Here is a 16,976-nt window from a genome sequence, read left to right on the forward strand (position 1 = left end):
GCCAGACGCCTTGCAAACGCTGGTCGCGCCGAGTGCGGCTGCGCGGGAGATTCAAATCGTCGGCGGTTCCTCGCTGGGGGAGCGGCTGCGCTGCTGCTGGTCCGAGTCCTCTAGACATGGATAGCCCGGAAAATGTTTTTCAGTAAGTGTCGGTCTGGTGGCATGGGGGCGAGGCGGGGGCGCAGTCCCCCGCTGCGGGCCAAGGAGGGGGCTGCGGAACCTAGGATTCTGTGTCTGCAGGTCCTCGGCCCGGAGACCGCAGTCCTGCCTCCTTTTGCCCCTCCCGCCCCTTTCCTGGGCTGTAGTTTGTCACCTCCCCGCCCTCACTCCCACCCAGCTAGGCTGTGGGCCACTCGTGGTCGTGGAAAGGACCCCGGGGGGTGTAGCTGGAGGTGTCCGCTGAGACCCCGGTCCCTGTCCTCCGAACTGCGGCCACGGCGGCACTTTAGGGGAGATTTGGCCAGCTCGGGAGACCCTCGGAGTTCTCGGTGACTGTTCTCGGAGTTCTCGGTGACCGCTCTGGGCAGATGGCCGCGGTGGGAGAAAAAAGTCTGACCCAAGGAAAACCCTAAAGCTTGCGTGTGGGTTTCATGAGCTTTCAAAGCCACCTAATTTAAAACATTCTACAGCAGGGGAAGAACTTAAAATAACTCTTACCCATAATCCCACAATCAATTTGAAAAAAGTCTTTGAATAACGTGAATTTAAAAAAAAAAAAAAAGCTATGCTTGTTGTCATTTATGTCAAACAGCTAACCCTTTTTTTTAATCCCCCCACCTTTGCTTTATGACTTTAGGTGATTTATCTACATTGTTTCAAAAGCATTTTAAAACAGTCAAGTCCTATGTGACAGGAAGTAAAACTGGTTAGTTTTATCAGCCCTAGGATAATTTACTCTTGGGGATCAGAAGGCCCAGACCATTAAGTAAAACCAGGACAGAAATCTACTTTAAGACGTTTTCTTCAGCCTTCAACCTAGCCAGCAAGCTCTTTCACTTCTAGAAGCTTGTTTTCCCCATTTTAAAAGGGAAATTGGGTATTTCTGACCTTATTTTGGCTTTGCAAAGACCAATTTGCTCCAGCAAACTGGATGTTTTTAGTATTAATTTACAGTGTATTTTAGGTCATTTTACTAGGGAAATGTGGTTGGTATTGGAATGTGAAATGTTTGTTTGGAGCAAGCTATTATTAACATATATTTTGGGAGAAATGTGCTCACCTAGGAGGCATGAGAAGGAGATTAAAATTTAGAAGTAATTTTTAATTTTTAAAAATAACCAATACATTTATTTTTAAAAAAATATTTAGCAGGGCACCTGGGTGTCTCAGTTGGTTAAGCCCGGCTCTTGGTGTATCTTAATGATAAATAGGAGGTGTGTGAAACTGAAGGTAAGAACATTCTAGGCAAAGGGAACAACAAGTGCCAAGAAGAGAAGCCTGTCTCCCTCAGGGAACAAAAATACTTTTATAGGGGCGCCTGGGTGGCTCAGTCGGTTAAGCATCCGGCTCTTGACCAAGGCTCAAGTCTTCATCTCACGGTTTCGTGGGTTCGAGCCCCGCATCGGGCTCGGCACTGTCAGTGCAGAGCCTGCTTGGGATTCTCTGTCTTCCTCTCTCTCTGCCCCTTCCCCACTTGAGCTGTCTCTTTCTCAAAATAAACAAATAAACAAAACAAGACAAAAAAAGATTTAGAAAAGTATTCATTGAGATGTGTTATACCCGTCTACTCTCCCACCCCCATATGTAACCATTTTCCTATTTTTCAAATGTTTCTTGGTGCAGATACATTTAAATTATAATATTACATTAGTATATCTGTATATGCATATGTGTATGTGGGTGGGTGTGTATGTATATGCATGTACATTTCCATTTCCAGTCTTGATTTCACATAAAATGTAGCAGACCATGTATACACTCCTTTTTTTTAACAATATCCTTGGAGATCTCTATCAGTATATAGAGAGCTCTTTCTCAGCCTACTTTACAATTGCATATTTAATCTACCATAATTGACCTAAAAAGTCCCTCATTGATGGAGACTTGATTTGTTGACAGTCTTTTGCTAAATAGTGCTGCAGTGAAAAATCTTGTACGTGTGGCATTTTGCACATACACAGATATATCTGTCTCCTAGATTCCCAGTTAGTGGATTTGCTAGATCAAAAGTAAATCCGTCTGTAATTTTGGCAGATATTACCAGTTCCCTTGGCAGGGATGAAGAGCACTCCCACCTGCAAGCAAGCCCCCTTGCTTCATCTATTCACTGTTACACATTTTTTTAGTTTTGCCAATCTGGTAGGTGAGAAATTTGAATCTGAATGAGGTGAATTTCTCTTATGAGGGAGGTTGAGTATTTTCCTGTGGGATGTGTTTTATTTATTTATTTTTATTGTTCCCCCCTCCCCCCTGGTTTCTAGAAGCTTTGTTTTGTTACCCCAGTTTACCATTTTTCTTTTGATTCTGTTTGATGTTTTATTTGACATGTAGGTAGAAATTTTTTATTTATATATAGTTTACTTTATCTAGCTTTTCTTTTGTGGCTTCTAGATGTTGAGTCCTAAGAAACATTGATTGCATTGGTATACTGAGATGATAGCTGGAAGAGAGTATTGCTTACAAATCCTTTTTTCAAAAAATCATGTAATTTCTCCAATAGAAAATCTGGGATCTTTCTTAGCTTGACTCTCTCTCACACCCAGCAAGTCTCATTGTTTCTGTCTCCAAAACACCCCAAATCCCACACTTGTACTGTTCCCACCCTGGTCCAGCTCACCACCCACTGGGATTGTAGTAGCTCCCTAACTGGTTTCCCACTTCTGTTCCCATTCCACCCCTCCTTGGCCTGGAGGGGCAGAATGGACATTTTAAAATGTAAATTACATTTTGTCGCCCCCGCCCTTCCAGCTCAGCACTCTTAAATAGCTGCTTGGCTGGCTCTCTGGCTGTCTGATCTAGTGTCATTCTCTCAGAGAGAATAGCCTTCCCTGACCAGTCTAAATATTCTAACTCTTATCACACTCTTACCTCTTGTCCTGTTTTGTTTTATTTTGTTCCTAAGTGCTTAATGTCACCTGGCTTTATTTTAGGTGTTTATTTGTTTACCCCCTAGCACCGAAGTGCCCTTAGAGAAGAGAACATTGCTTTGCCTAGCTGATTTTTTTTTTTTTTTTTTTTTTTTTTTTTTTTTTTTTTAAGCTTGTGGTCGGGATGCAGAAGTAACAACAAGCTGAGTTCTCTGGGAGCTGTAGTCGCTGATTTATGAACATTGCCATTATGTGTTCTTCATGATGGTAGTGACATTAGGCATCCGTGCCAGGAGAAGGAGACTTTTAGGGCCTAAGGATAGAGTCTGGGACCCTCTTCCAGCCATCTCTTTCACAAGGGCTACCTTCAGGGGCTTGGGTTTTGCTTTCTTCTGGAAAAACACTGGGTCTGAGTTTTGTGACAACTTCCAAGTGAATAATCTTTTAATTTTTAATATAGCATTTGAACTGATATTTCAGATATCAATTTTAAGGTTTGTAAATGATACATGTAAAATAAAATATATCTTTTGCTTTTAGGAATTATCCCTAATAGCTCATGTGCCTATTTTTCTCTGTTCTAGAATGTTCGAAGCCCATATGCAGAGCTACAAGGGTGATGACCCACTTGGTGAATGGGAAAGGTTAGCATTTAGTTTATTTTTTTCCTTTAAACAAACTATATGCTGGGGCGACTGACTATTGATTTTGGCTCAGGTCATGATCCCAGGGTCGTGCGATTGATTAAGCCCCATATTGGCCTCTGCGCTGAGTGAAGAGCTTGCTTAAAGATTCCCTCTTTCTCTGGGGCACCTGAGTGGCTCAGTTGGTTAAGTATCTGGCTCTTGATTTCGGCTCAAGTCATGATCTCATAGTAGTGAGACTGAACCCATCATGGGGCTCCTTGTTGGGTGTGGTGCCTGCTTGAGATTCTCTCTCTCTTTCTCTCTCTCTCTCTCTCTCTCTCTCTCTCTTTCTCTCTCTCTCCCTCTCTCTCCCCCTCCCTTTCTCTCTCTCTCCCTCTCTCTCCCCCTCCCTCTCCCCCTCCTCTCTCTCTCTCCCTCCCTCTCCCTCTCTCCCCCTCTTTCTTTCCCTTCTGCCCTGCACACACACATGCACTCTCTAAAAAAAAAAAAAATGTCCCTCTTCCCAGCTCATGTCCTCTCCTTCTCTCAAATAAACGAACTATATGCTGACCTAAAAATTAATATTATCCATATTTTTCTAGTTACATACAGTGGGTAGAAGAGAATTTTCCTGAGAATAAGGAATACTTGACAACTTTATTAGAACACTTAATGAAAGAATTTTTAGATAAGAAGAAATACCACAATGACCCAAGATTCATCAGTTATTGTTTAAAATTTGTAAGTATACTTTCAGATGTATAATCAAATCTGTGATCATACTGTGTTTTTGCTTTTCCCCCCAGATTTTAAGATCATTTTAGACTGTCTTATTTTAATTCCTCTGTTTCCAATCATAAATTTTTAAAAGTTGTATGGCCAGAGACGTGTATTTTAGAACCTTTTGGCTTTTGTATTGTGGAGTCAGTCATTTAATTTTAAAACCTTCCTCTGTCTATCAAGTTGGTAGATAGAAACCACTAAATTAAAAGGTGTGTTGGATGAGAGGTGTGTTTGGGGATAGAAGGATAAGCAGACACTGCTAGGTATTCAGAGGGTTCCTGGGAATAAATTAAGTTCATTGTGAATAATTAAGAAAATAGTAACTAAATTTAGTACTGCCCCAGGAACAGGCTGCCTCAGTTTAGGCTTTAAAAGTTTGTGTCTTCACAGTCCTGAAATAAAGACTTTGGGGGCACAAGTTCTAGTAATCATAAACGGATAGAGTTAAGATGGATTTGTTCACTAAATTACAAGGTACTAGGATTAGAGGTGCCCTGTGGCACTTGGGCAAGCTCAGATTAAGACAACTGTAATACATCATGAGTCATGGAACCCAGTATCCTGGGAAATTGTGTGGGTAAGGAAAAGAAGGAGCTTAATTTTTAGGTTTGCTATCAGAGAGCCACACAAGCCTGCCCCTACAGCATATCCTGAACCCTCCACGAAGAGCAAACACTGGGGGCGACTGGGTGGCTCAGTGGGTTAAGCGTCCAACTTCAGCTCAGGTCATGATCTCACAGTTCTGGAGTTCGAGCCCCGTGTCGGGCTCTGTACTGACAGCCTGGAGCCTGCTTCGGATTCTGTGTCTCCCTCGCTCTCTGCCCCTCCCCCACTCACTTTGTCTCTCTCTCTCTCTGTCTCTCTTAAAAATGAGTAAAATGAGTGAACATTGAAGGGAGCCGGGCTCTGGGCCCTACCTAGACCGGCAGTTCCTTTGTTCTTGTATCTGTTTGCTTTGGGTTTCTGTAGGCTGAGTACAACAGTGATCTTCATCAGTTTTTTGAGTTTCTGTACAACCATGGGATCGGAACCACGTCATCCCCTCTGTACGTAGCCTGGGCTGGGCATCTGGAAGGCCAGGGAGAGCTGCAGCATGCCAGTGCCATTTTTCGGAGAGGACTTCAACACCAGGCCGAACCAAGAGAGCAGCTGCAACAACACTACAGGTAGTTTGAAAATAAAACTGCAGAGTGTCCCCTGCTTTGAAGTGTAATGTTTGCTCTTAAAAATTTTTATTGCTTTGTTTGTACAGGGAAATCTTTCTCATTGTGAAAATGTGGATAATACACGATAGTATAAAGGAAAGGAAATTGCCCAGAAATATTACTGGCAACACTTTGGTGCGTTGCCTCCCAGTACCTTTTCCTACCCCTGTGTGCGTGTCCTTGTATTTGTATATTTTAACAGTAAATCGTATTGTTATGTCTGTTACGTATACTGGCCTTGATACTGCTTTTAAGAAATTATGGACTTTTATAGCACAACTTATAAAGCAGTTGTGAAATCCGTCCCAGAGTTATGTCATAATTTAACTGTTCTCCAAATGAACATTTAAGGTGTTTTCAACATTTTGATTTTTGTCAAGAACAACATAATGAGTATCTTAATGAATAACTATTTTTCACAACATTTTTTTTCTATGATTAAATATACCTCATTTAGAAATGCTGCCAATACAGAAAACTAAAGAAGCAGAAGAAACCTGGCATTTTAGTTGACATGTTGTTCTCTGCTCGTTATAGGATTTACAGGCATGCTTTCCATATATCTGCAGCTTTGTGTCAAGGTCTTTTTCCTTTATCATAGAGTTAGCTCCCAATAGATTGCCTGTTTTTATCTCTTTCCTTCTGATAGAGTCTCAGAATTGAAATTATATAGTCAAAGGGTGAATGAAGAGTTTTTAAGGTTTGTGGTACATATAAGCACAGTCCCTGCTCAAAAGGTTATTACCAGCTGGCCCCTCTCCAGAAACATCTGAGATCACTTATCTCATTGTACCCCTTGCCAGACTTAATACACTCATTGTTTTCAACTTTGCTATAGCACTCGTGTTCTTTTTAAACTTTATAAGGAGAATTTTCAAGCATGCATTTAAAAAAAATATAATGAACCTCCCCTTTGTCATGTACTTTTAGTAATTATTAACGTTTGATCATGTTTTTTCTATGCTGAAGAATTTAAAGCAAATCCAAGACAGCAAAATATTTTATTCCAAATACATAAACATCTCTAGAAAGTGATTTTTTGTGCAGAAGCTTAGGCCATTTTCACACCTAACAAATTTTAACCGTAATTCCTTAATATCCGTAATTTTCAGTTATTCCTCATAATGTAAAACATTGTGAGTTGTTTTTTTGTTTGTTTGTTTGTTTGCTTGCTTGCTTTGTTAACCACTGGTTTGTTTGAATTAAGAGTCACAAGATTTGGCATTTGGTTGTACATCTCTTATTCTCTTTATACTCTAGATTCTTGTTGATATCACCCAAAAATGTCAGGTTTAGAAGTTGCATTTTACTCAACAGGTGATTTGGTGTGCAAAGTTGCCATGAAATGATATATTTTAAAACTTCTCACAGCATGAACAATAATTTATCTGCCATTTGGAGTGGTGGTCTAAGTTTTAGACTTCTTCCTTCTTAACATTATATTCATTATGGTCCAGATGTGTAGAATGCCTAAGATAAGGAGTTCAGACACCCCATGTTGTAACATTTGCAGACGATACACAGAGAAAGAGGGTACGTTTATTATATAAGTTTGAGAAATACGGACATAAACTAGACAGAAGGGGGAATTTTTCTAATACAGTAATTGGGTATGAAGGAAATCCCAGAATTTTTTTTTTTTAATTTTGAAGCAATTCTACAATTCAACTTTACATTCTCTCTCAACCTCAGTCTTTACTAGCTTATGATAAGCTGTCTTGATTGATCTAGAATGATCTAAATAGATTGATTTAGTTTTCACTGTAAGCTTATAATCTGTGTTGATGCCTTTACTCCTGCCACTTAGGTTATTTCAGGCACGCCTTGCTGAAACCCACTTGCCAACTCAAGGTAAAACAACGCTTTCTAAAAATGTCTGAATTGTTAATAATTTAGTCTGACTTGTGCTGGCTTTTTTTCCCTAAGAAAATAATTCATCCGGTATTTATTGATTGTATTGCCTTAGGTAATAGGGAAGGCACTCTGGTAATAATGCCTAGCAAATATCCCTGGAGAGTAGAGCTCTGTCTTAGCAATTTAAAAGAGTAAACCCAAAAGAAAACTTGAATTCATTCTATTTTTAGGACTTAAAAAAATAATCAAAATTGGCCAAAAATAGAGGATAAGCCTTACTCTGGAGTCCATCTGTTCTGAATTGAATCAAATGTGTTTAATGCAATTTAAAGAAATGGTAGTCATATATTTTCTTAGAAATAAAGATTATGTTTCAGAAATAAGCATCAACTATCCCATCCTGTTGTTTAAGTTATCTCTAGAATATTTCTCTTATCCTCTTAAAAGTGTTTTAGTTACATTTTCTAAGACAGTGATCAATGAATTGATTTATTTCTTATGCTACTAATTGAAAGACCAGGGGAATATATTTGTAGTAATTTTACTTAATGTGGTTTTATCCTTGTTTCTCTTTATTTCATCCTTTTTTCCCCCCATAGCTAGAACCTTGGAACCTCTCCATAATGCTCAGATTTTAAATCAAATGGTGCCATCAAAATCAAATCCAGGAAACAACTCAGCCTGCATTTCTAAGAATCAGGTAATAATGACATTTGTGGGTTGTGTGGAAACTGGGAATGGCATTGAATGGTCATCCAGCTCCCTTTTACATCCACCTTGACATCTCATTTGTTTGACCTTGTTCCTGTGACTCTAACCTCTCTGTCAGCCACCTGCACCTGTGGCCTGTCATCTCTACCACTGCTCACCTCAGATATCAGATTTAAATAACTTATCTGTTTATCTGACCTAGGGCCCCCCCACTTTTTCACCTTCTGTCTTTACTTCCTCCCCAGCAGCTTCTCTCCTCCTTGGTTCTACTGGTCTCCCTCACATGGGCCCATGAGCCCCTACATTAGATAATACCCACCTGGAAATTTCTGATCCCTGCTTAAAAAACTCAGGAGTTTGGGTCACCTGGGTGGCTCAGTCATTTAAGTGTCCAAGTGTCTTGGCTTCAGCTCAGGCCATGACTTCATGGTTAATGGGATCAAACCCCCATGTCAGGGGGAGCTGACAGCACAGAGCCTGCTTGGGATTCTCTCTCCCTCTCTCTGCCCTTCCCTTGCTCACATATGTTCTCTCTCTCTCTGTCTCAAAATAGATAAAAATAAACTTAAAAAAAAAAAACAAAAAACTCAGGAACTTGGAACAATAGTACCTATAACCTTAACCAGGGCTTTACTACTCCCCAGAAATTGTTTCCAGTTTCCTGGTTGACACTATGTTTTATGTATTTCCTACGTGTCCCACTTCACTGTCTAATGCCACATTATAATGATGTTAAACTTCTTTTCACTTTCCTCAAACTTAGGACCTGGCTGTCTCTAACCTTTCCTTTGGGAGCTGGCAAAAATACTATTTTAATGAGACAAAAGCCATTAGATGACATCTGTCAGTTTTCTGCCACCAACTAGTAAATGTACCTGCATCCCTCCCTGCCATCACAGTTGGGAAAGGTGGTCTTTCACTTGTGCTTGTTGTTCTTTGTTGAGATTTTTGCCCTATTGAGATCTCTTCTGCTCAAGTCTCTGCTTCCCCAGCCTGTTTTCCAGTATCTTTCCTCTTTGTACTACAGTTTCTCTTTCAGTTTGCTAAGGACCTCCTTTAAGCTGACTCTAGCAGAAAGGCCTCTGTCCTCAGTGCATGTTACAAGTTTTATTCATATAACACATTCTTAGACGCAGAATATGCATTTCTCACTTTGATAGATACTCAAACTATCTCATTTTACATTCTACACATTTGCCAGCCTCATTGCTTCCTATTGCCCCAACTATGTGACTTTAAAAAAAATTTTTTAAATGCTCATTTATTTTCGAGAGAGAACGAGTAAGCGAGCAGGGGAGGGGCAGAGAGAGAGGAGAGACAGAATCCGAAGCAGGCTCCAAGCTCTGAGCTGTCAGCACAGAGCCCAATGCGGGACTCAAACCCATGAACTGTGAGATCATGACCTGAGCTGAAGTCAGACGCTTAGCCGACTGAGCCACCCAGGGGCCCGACTATGTAAATTTTTAGACAGCAGAGATGGGTCTTACTTATGGTCACATTTCCAGGACCTAGCTCAGTTCAGGACATGTATAAGATGTTCAATAAATATTTGTTTGGTGAATCAGTCCTAGCATTGGGAACTCCTGAGGATAGAATAGTACCAGAAGGAAATTGTTATGATTTTTGTTTCTCTTAATATAGGATTTTGGAATCTTAATCCCAGAACACATAGGCACTGTGGTCCAGCTCCTTGTCTGTTGATTGGAGGGAAATAAGTGCCCTTCTCTATTACCAAGTAGGAATTTTTTAAAATCATTTTCCTATTGGACTCTTAGTTACAAAAGTTGTAAGATTAATAATCAATAATTGATTATGATTGAATTAAGTATAATTTTAAAGGACATGTATAAATCTAGTCACAGAACCCCTCTAACACTTTCTTATTGTTTTGTGAAATAATTTGGATGGCAGTTTCTTTTCAGATAAGTGAATGCTGATGTTCCCTTTCTGTCTTTTTAGGGCTCAGAAGTTTCTGGGGTAATTTCTTCAGCTTGCGATAAAGAGTCGAAAATGCAAGTATAATCAGTGCAATAATCTATTAATTAGTGTCATTCAAGAGCTGTTTCAGTACACTGTTGTAAATAATACATTTTTCCCCATTGTAGGGAGCAAAGGGTGATCATGATTTCCAAATCAGGATATTCTGCACAACCGTCTCTAGCAGCCAAAGCTGATGTTCAGCAGGTTGTTATGTATTGCAAGGAGAAGCTTATTCGTGGAGAATCCGAATTTTCCTTTGAAGAGCTGAGAGCCCAGAAATACAATCAACGGAGAAAGCATGAACAATGGGGTACTTGCAGTCTTGTGATCTGAGATACTCTAGTCACTTAAAATAATAACCTTGAGTAATTACTTTTTTAAACAGGTAATTGACTGTGCTGAAAGAATCTGCAAAGAAGTCTCTAGCTCATGTATCTGAAGCCTAGAAATCTTTATTAAATGCAATTACTGAATGAAAAACATTCAGCAAAGAGCACGCACATACCTCAGACCTTTCCTGAAAAGTGTAGCGGCCGCATTTGTCCAGGGGACTACATTGATGTCTTGACAGCAAAGCTCAGAGTTGATATAGCACTAATGTAGATTAAATAGATATACCAACGTTGCCTTCGTTTTAGTGATATTTTAAGCTTTTAAATATTATCTGAATGGATTTGAACTTCTGTATACAGCAATTTTAAACCTGTAGGTCAGTTATTTGTACTGTGAAAGGATTAGGTTAGGAACTGGAATTGAGAAGAGATTTTCTAAAATCTGCAAGAACAACAAAGAAGACATTCAGAAGGAGCCCTCTGATCAAAGTGCCACGTTATTTATGGCTGCGTAGTAGGTCAAGTTTCGTTCCTCACAGAGAAAACCATGAGTGTTAACACCAAAGTTTGTGCTTGTCTTTGCTGTAACAACATGAACTTTAGAGAGGAAAGTGGAACTGTGTTCCACTCAGGGCTTTTATACCATCTAAGTCATGTGGACGAGAGCTGCTCTGTGTTGGCCTTTTTTGTTTATCATTTCTCATTTGTTCAACAACTGAGAGAACAGGCAGTTAACACTCATGGAGGACCCGTTCTGTGCCACGCACGGATGCATTTTTCTTTCACACACTATGACATAAAGTCTTAGCCAAAGGATCTGATTTGAATGTGATATGGTTATGTTAATTGCCTTTGCAAGTGAGACTTACTGCAGCGCATGTGAGGCACTGAACTTTCAAGGTACCGGACTCCTCCTCCTCAGAAAGCACCAGAGATTTAGATCTTTTATCTGCTCCACTTCCAAATGATATGTAGAATCATGGCTTTTATAAAAAGTGATTATTATCATTGTGCTATTATCAAATATTTTTTATTGGTCAACATTGTAAATTTGTACCTTACAAGCTCTGAAATGAAAAATAACCATCCCAAAGGCAGGTAAAAATTATAATTAAAAGGTAATACACCTTTCAGTGCTAATAACCTAATATACATGGAAAAGACTAGTAAAAAAAAATTGCCATCTTAAAAATAACCTTACACTCATTTTTGTGTATTCCTGTGATGACCTGAATTTAAACTTGCATGGAAACCATTTTTTCTTTCCTAAAGTAAATGAAGATAGACATTATATGAAAAGAAAAGAAGCAAATGCTTTTGAAGAACAACTATTAAAACAGAAAATGGATGAACTTCATAAGAAGTTGCATCAAGTGGTAGAGACGTCCCAGGAGAACCTGCCTGCTTTTCAGGAAAGGTCTGAGGTATGTGCATGCTCTTTGCTGAATGTTTTTCATTCAGCAACCAGTAACACTGATTTCTGTTTTTACTTGCTCCTTTCTGTGCTATATTTTTAGAGTTAATTCTGATATTAATTTAGATACTAGCTTTCCAAATTTTTACGATTGGACACAGAAAGGTATTCAAAATGTAAAATGAGAAAAGGAAGTTACAAAGAGTATGTTTTTATATGTGTGTATGTACATACTTATGTGTTTATGTATTCATATATGTAGTCTTTTTTGGATTTTTTAATACAGTGACATAATTATATGATGAGAATATGAATTTAATAATTTAATTAATTAATTGTCTAGTTGTATTTTGCTTGCCATTGTTTCATGTTGGAAGCGGGGAGAGGTGATGAGTGTGTTAGAGTCACATGATTTTCTTAAAATTATTAAGGAATGGGGTTGATTGAGAATAAATTTAAGCTACATAATGGCTGCTTAAGTGATCACATAGTATATGTCTGCCTATGATATAGGATACAATGAAGATAAACACCTGAATTTTTTTTAGAGTTTTTCTTTTTATTTAAAAGCTTTATAGAGGTATAAATGACATATAATATATTACACATATTAAAAGTGTAAAATTTGCTAAGTTTTGACATGTATGTACACCAATAGAACTATCATCACAATCAAGATAGTGAACATATACATCACACCAAAAGTTTTCTTGCCCCTTTGTTCTTACAAAGTCATGCTACATTTGCCTTGCTTCCTGATGTATTCCAGGCATACAACCTTTCTTCTTTTTTGTTCCTTTTTTTTGTTTTGTTGTGTTTTGAATATAGTTTACACACAATGTTACATTAGTTTCAGGTGTGCAACGTAGTGATTCAACTTCTCTGTGTGTTATGCTGTGTTCACTACAAGTGTAGCTACTATCTTTCACCGTAGGATGCTGTTAAAATGCCATTACCTCTACTGTACCTTTTGTTCCTGTGGCTTATTCATTCCATAACTGAAAGTCTGTATCTCCCACTCCCCTTCACTCATTTTGCCTATCCCCTTACCTCCCTCCCCTTTGGCAGCCATAAGTTTTGTTCTCTGTATTTATAGGTCTGATTCTGCTTTTTGTTTGTTTACTCCTTTGTTTTGGTTTTTTACTTCTACATATGAGTGAAATCATACGGTATTTGCCTTTCTCTGTCTGATTTATCTCAGTACAATACCTTCTAGGTTCATCCTTTTTTTGTGGTGGCATAGTATTTCATTGCATGTATATGTGGAATGTTATATACATACATATACACACACACATGCTACATCTTCCTTATCTCTTCATCTACCAAGGGACACTTAGGTTGTTTCCATATCTTGGCTATTATAAATAATGCTGCAGTAAACATAGGGGTGTATATGTCTTTTCAAATTACTGTTTTGTTTTCTTTGGATAAATATCCAGTAGTGAGATTACTGTACTATATGGTATTTCTATTTTTAATTTTTTGAGGAACCACCATACCATTTTCCACAGTGGCTGCACCCATTTACATTCCCACCAGCAGTGCACGAGGGTTCCACATCCTCTCCAACTCTTGCTATTTCCTGACATTTTTTCACTTTAATGTAATTTAACTTATTTTTTTTTAAGTTCATTCATTTTTTTTGAGAGAGACAGAGCGGGACAGAGAGAGAGAATCTCAAGCAGACTCCACACTGGCAGTGCAGAGCCCGACGTGGGGCTTGAACTCATGAACCCTGAGATCATGACCTGAGCAGAAACCAAGAGTCGGACATTTAACTGATTGAGTCACCCAGGCACCCCTCCTGACTTTTTTATTTTAGCCATTCTGACAGGTGTGAGGGTGATATCTCATTGTGGTTTTGGTTTGCATTTCCCTGGTGATGAGTGGTGTTGAGCATCTTTTCATTTGTCTTTTGGCCATCTTAATGTCTTTTTTGGAAAAAATGTCTAGTCAGGTCCTATACCCATGTTTGGTTGTTGTGGTTTCTTTTTTTTCTTTTTTTTTTTTTTTTTTGGTGTTGAGTTGTGCTCTTTATTTATTTTGGATACTAACCCCTTATTGGATATGTCATTTGCAAATATCTTCTCCCAGTAAGTTGCCTTTTTGTTTTGTTACAGTTTTGGGTTTTTTTGTTTTTTCTTGGGTTTTTTGTTTTTGTTTTTTTTTTGATGTGAAAGATTTTTACTTTAATGTTGTCCCAATAGTTTATTTTTGCTTTTGTTTCCCTTGCCTCAGGAGACGTATTAGAGAAATAATGCTATGACCAGTGTCAGAGAAATTACTGTCTGTTCCATTCTAGGATTTTTATGGTTTCAGGTCTCACATTTAGGTCTTTAATCCATTTTGAGTCTACTTTTATGGATGGTGTAAGAAAGTGGTCTGGTTTCATTCTAGTAACACTTTAATTTCTTACATATTTTGAAAATTATAAAAATGCATGACTATGATTTTATAAAAGCAAAGATGTTATATATGTGGATGTGCATGTGTGTGTATAGTTACACGTATATAAATGAATGGTTACTAACTATGTAGTTTGCATTTTTCCAGAACTTTACTATGCATGAACACATAAATATGTATACAATTGACATATACAGGCTTATACAGTAAGCCTGTATAAGGCTTACTTTGAGCTTTTTCTACCTAACCCACCTTACAGATCTTTCCTTGTTACTACATAGAGATCCAACTGATTTTATTTTTTTTTTTTAATTTTTTTTTTTTTCAACGTTTATTTATTTTTGGGACAGAGAGAGACAGAGCATGAACGGGGGAGGGGCAGAGAGAGAGGGAGACACAGAATCGGAAACAGGCTCCAGGCTCCAGCCCAGAGCCTTACGCGGGGCTCGAACTCCCGGACCGCGAGATCGTGACCTGGCTGAAGTCGGACGCTTAACCGACTGCGCCACCCAGGCGCCCCGAGATCCAACTGATTTTAATAGCATCACAGTCTGCTCTCATACCTTTTAGGAAGGGCATGTGTCACGTGGAAACTATTATAAACCATGCTGCAGTGAGCATTCTTGTACATATGGGATGATTACTCTAGGAAAGACACAGAAAAGTAGAATTGCTGCTGAAGTTTGTGCACCTAAAATACTGCCCATCTGTCCTCCAAAAATTTACTGCTTTACACTCATAATAGTGAATAAAAGTACGTGTTTTTTGTGTATGCTTGGCTAACATTACCTCTCGTAAATATTTTTAACCATCTGATGTGTTTATTTCTAATCACAGGTAAATTTGGACTTTAAAAAATACATTTAGTGGCTGTTTTTTTTTCCTTAAAAACTTTTAAGAATTTTTTTAAATTAAATTTGTCTTTTTTTTCTTAAAATTAATTTTTTAAATTAAATTTGACTTTGTTCATTTTGCTATTGGATTGTTACATATTTTTCTTATTTCGTTGGATTTCCTTTTTTGTATAATTTGTTTTCCCTAGATAATTCCAAGAAATTGTTAAAATCATTGTTTCATTATTCTCCTGTGCTATATTTTTATGATACTTATCAGTTATTTCTCTCTAAACTCTTGGGAGAAACTAGAAATATGTTTTCATTATGTTCAAGTACATCAGGTACGCTCTTAGTTTCACTTCTCTTGGCCACATGCCTCCCAGAACCATCTGTCTATCTCTTCCACGCTGGCCTCCAAGCAGCTGTCCTCTCCTGACTCCTCTCCAGTAGTGTATCCCTGCTTATTTTCTAGTTCCTATGGCATTGTTTCCTTTTAACAGCCCCCTTTTGGTGGTACACAGTCCCTAGGAGCTTTTTTTTAAAAAAGCATATATGAGCGATTAGTTTTTTGAGATCTCTTGCTTGTACCCTCACACATGGGTGATAATTAGGCTGGATGCTATGTTCTCCAAGGGGAATCATTTTCCCTCAGAATTTTCTTAGTTGATGCTTTCAGCTCCACTTTCATTTCCATTCTGAGATGTATCTATATGTCTGAACTTTTCTCCTGATCAGCCTCCTCCAACTGTTGTTTTAGGTGTTAGAATTACTTCACCAACCTTTTGGTGAGGTTTTGGAGGTAGTGGATGATAAAGCAAATATTTAAGCCACTGTCTTTAACCAGAAGCCTCCCTTTATGGAGCTTGCTTTTGTGTTGGGATAGCATAAGGATATATTTAGCAAACGGATTGTCAGTTGCCCCCAAATCATTTACTGAGCTACTCGACCTTTCCCCTTTGATTTAAAATATCTTTATCGCATGCTAAATTTTTAATATACAAGATCTGTTTCTAAAATGTACCTTTGCTTTGGTTACTAGGTTTCTTCTTGATCATTCCATATTGTATATTTACCATAGCTTTGTTGTAAGTTTTGATATCTGGTATGGAAAGTCTGATTATTCCTTTTCAAAACATGTTTTCAGAATTGAATATTATTATTAATTTTGATCTGTTTTTAGTTTGGTAGGTGAGAAAATGGGATAGGTCATTTTTGATTACTTTTTTTGATGACTAGTAAAAATGAACTTTTTATATTTTATCCATTTGTTTGTGAACTAACTATTCTTGCCATAGAAGTTGGTGCCTTTTTTTTTTTTAACAATTTGTGAGAATACTTTTATATGGTGAGGAATGAACTCTACTGTCTTTTAACGTTTTAACACAAGAGTGTGCAGTGACAGTCTAAGTGCACATGAGTCGAAAAACAAAGGTTTTAAGTCCAGAGCTTGTCAGCCTTCCCACTGTAAGCCATGTTTTTGTGGAAGCTATTGTTGCAAGTTAGATTCACATCTCCTCATTAGAGAGAAGATGGCTACCAAGTGTATTTTTTTTTTTTTTCAACGTTTATTTATTTTTGGGACAGAGAGAGACAGAGCATGAACGGGGGAGGGGCAGAGAGAGAGGGAGACACAGAATCAGAAACAGGCTCCAGGCTCTGAGCCATCAGCCCAGAGCCTGACGCGGGGCTCGAACTCACGGACCGCGAGATCGTGACCTGGCTGAAGTCGGACGCTTAACCGACTGCGCCACCCAGGCGCCCCTACCAAGTGTATTTTAATGAAGGGAATACCATTATGAG

At 38.5% G+C, this 16,976-nt stretch overlaps 1 protein-coding gene across 1 annotated transcript in view; it reads left to right on the forward strand.

The window, feature by feature from the left end:
• The first annotated feature begins 5 nt into the window (after positions 1-5).
• BUB1 (BUB1 mitotic checkpoint serine/threonine kinase) overlaps positions 6-16,976 on the forward strand; it is a 46,270-nt gene continuing 29,299 nt past the window's right edge. Inside the window, exons 1-9 of the mRNA XM_045446916.1 lie at positions 6-142; positions 3,611-3,670; positions 4,255-4,393; positions 5,405-5,601; positions 7,448-7,491; positions 8,094-8,194; positions 10,165-10,217; positions 10,311-10,495; positions 11,790-11,941. Coding sequence (XP_045302872.1) covers positions 117-142; positions 3,611-3,670; positions 4,255-4,393; positions 5,405-5,601; positions 7,448-7,491; positions 8,094-8,194; positions 10,165-10,217; positions 10,311-10,495; positions 11,790-11,941 — 957 coding nt within the window. The 5' untranslated portion in view covers positions 6-116. The remainder of the gene's footprint in view (positions 143-3,610; positions 3,671-4,254; positions 4,394-5,404; positions 5,602-7,447; positions 7,492-8,093; positions 8,195-10,164; positions 10,218-10,310; positions 10,496-11,789; positions 11,942-16,976) is intronic.

The sequence above is a fragment of the Leopardus geoffroyi genome, chromosome A3 (genome assembly GCF_018350155.1).
Source record: "Leopardus geoffroyi isolate Oge1 chromosome A3, O.geoffroyi_Oge1_pat1.0, whole genome shotgun sequence".
Lineage (NCBI taxonomy): Eukaryota > Metazoa > Chordata > Mammalia > Carnivora > Felidae > Leopardus > Leopardus geoffroyi.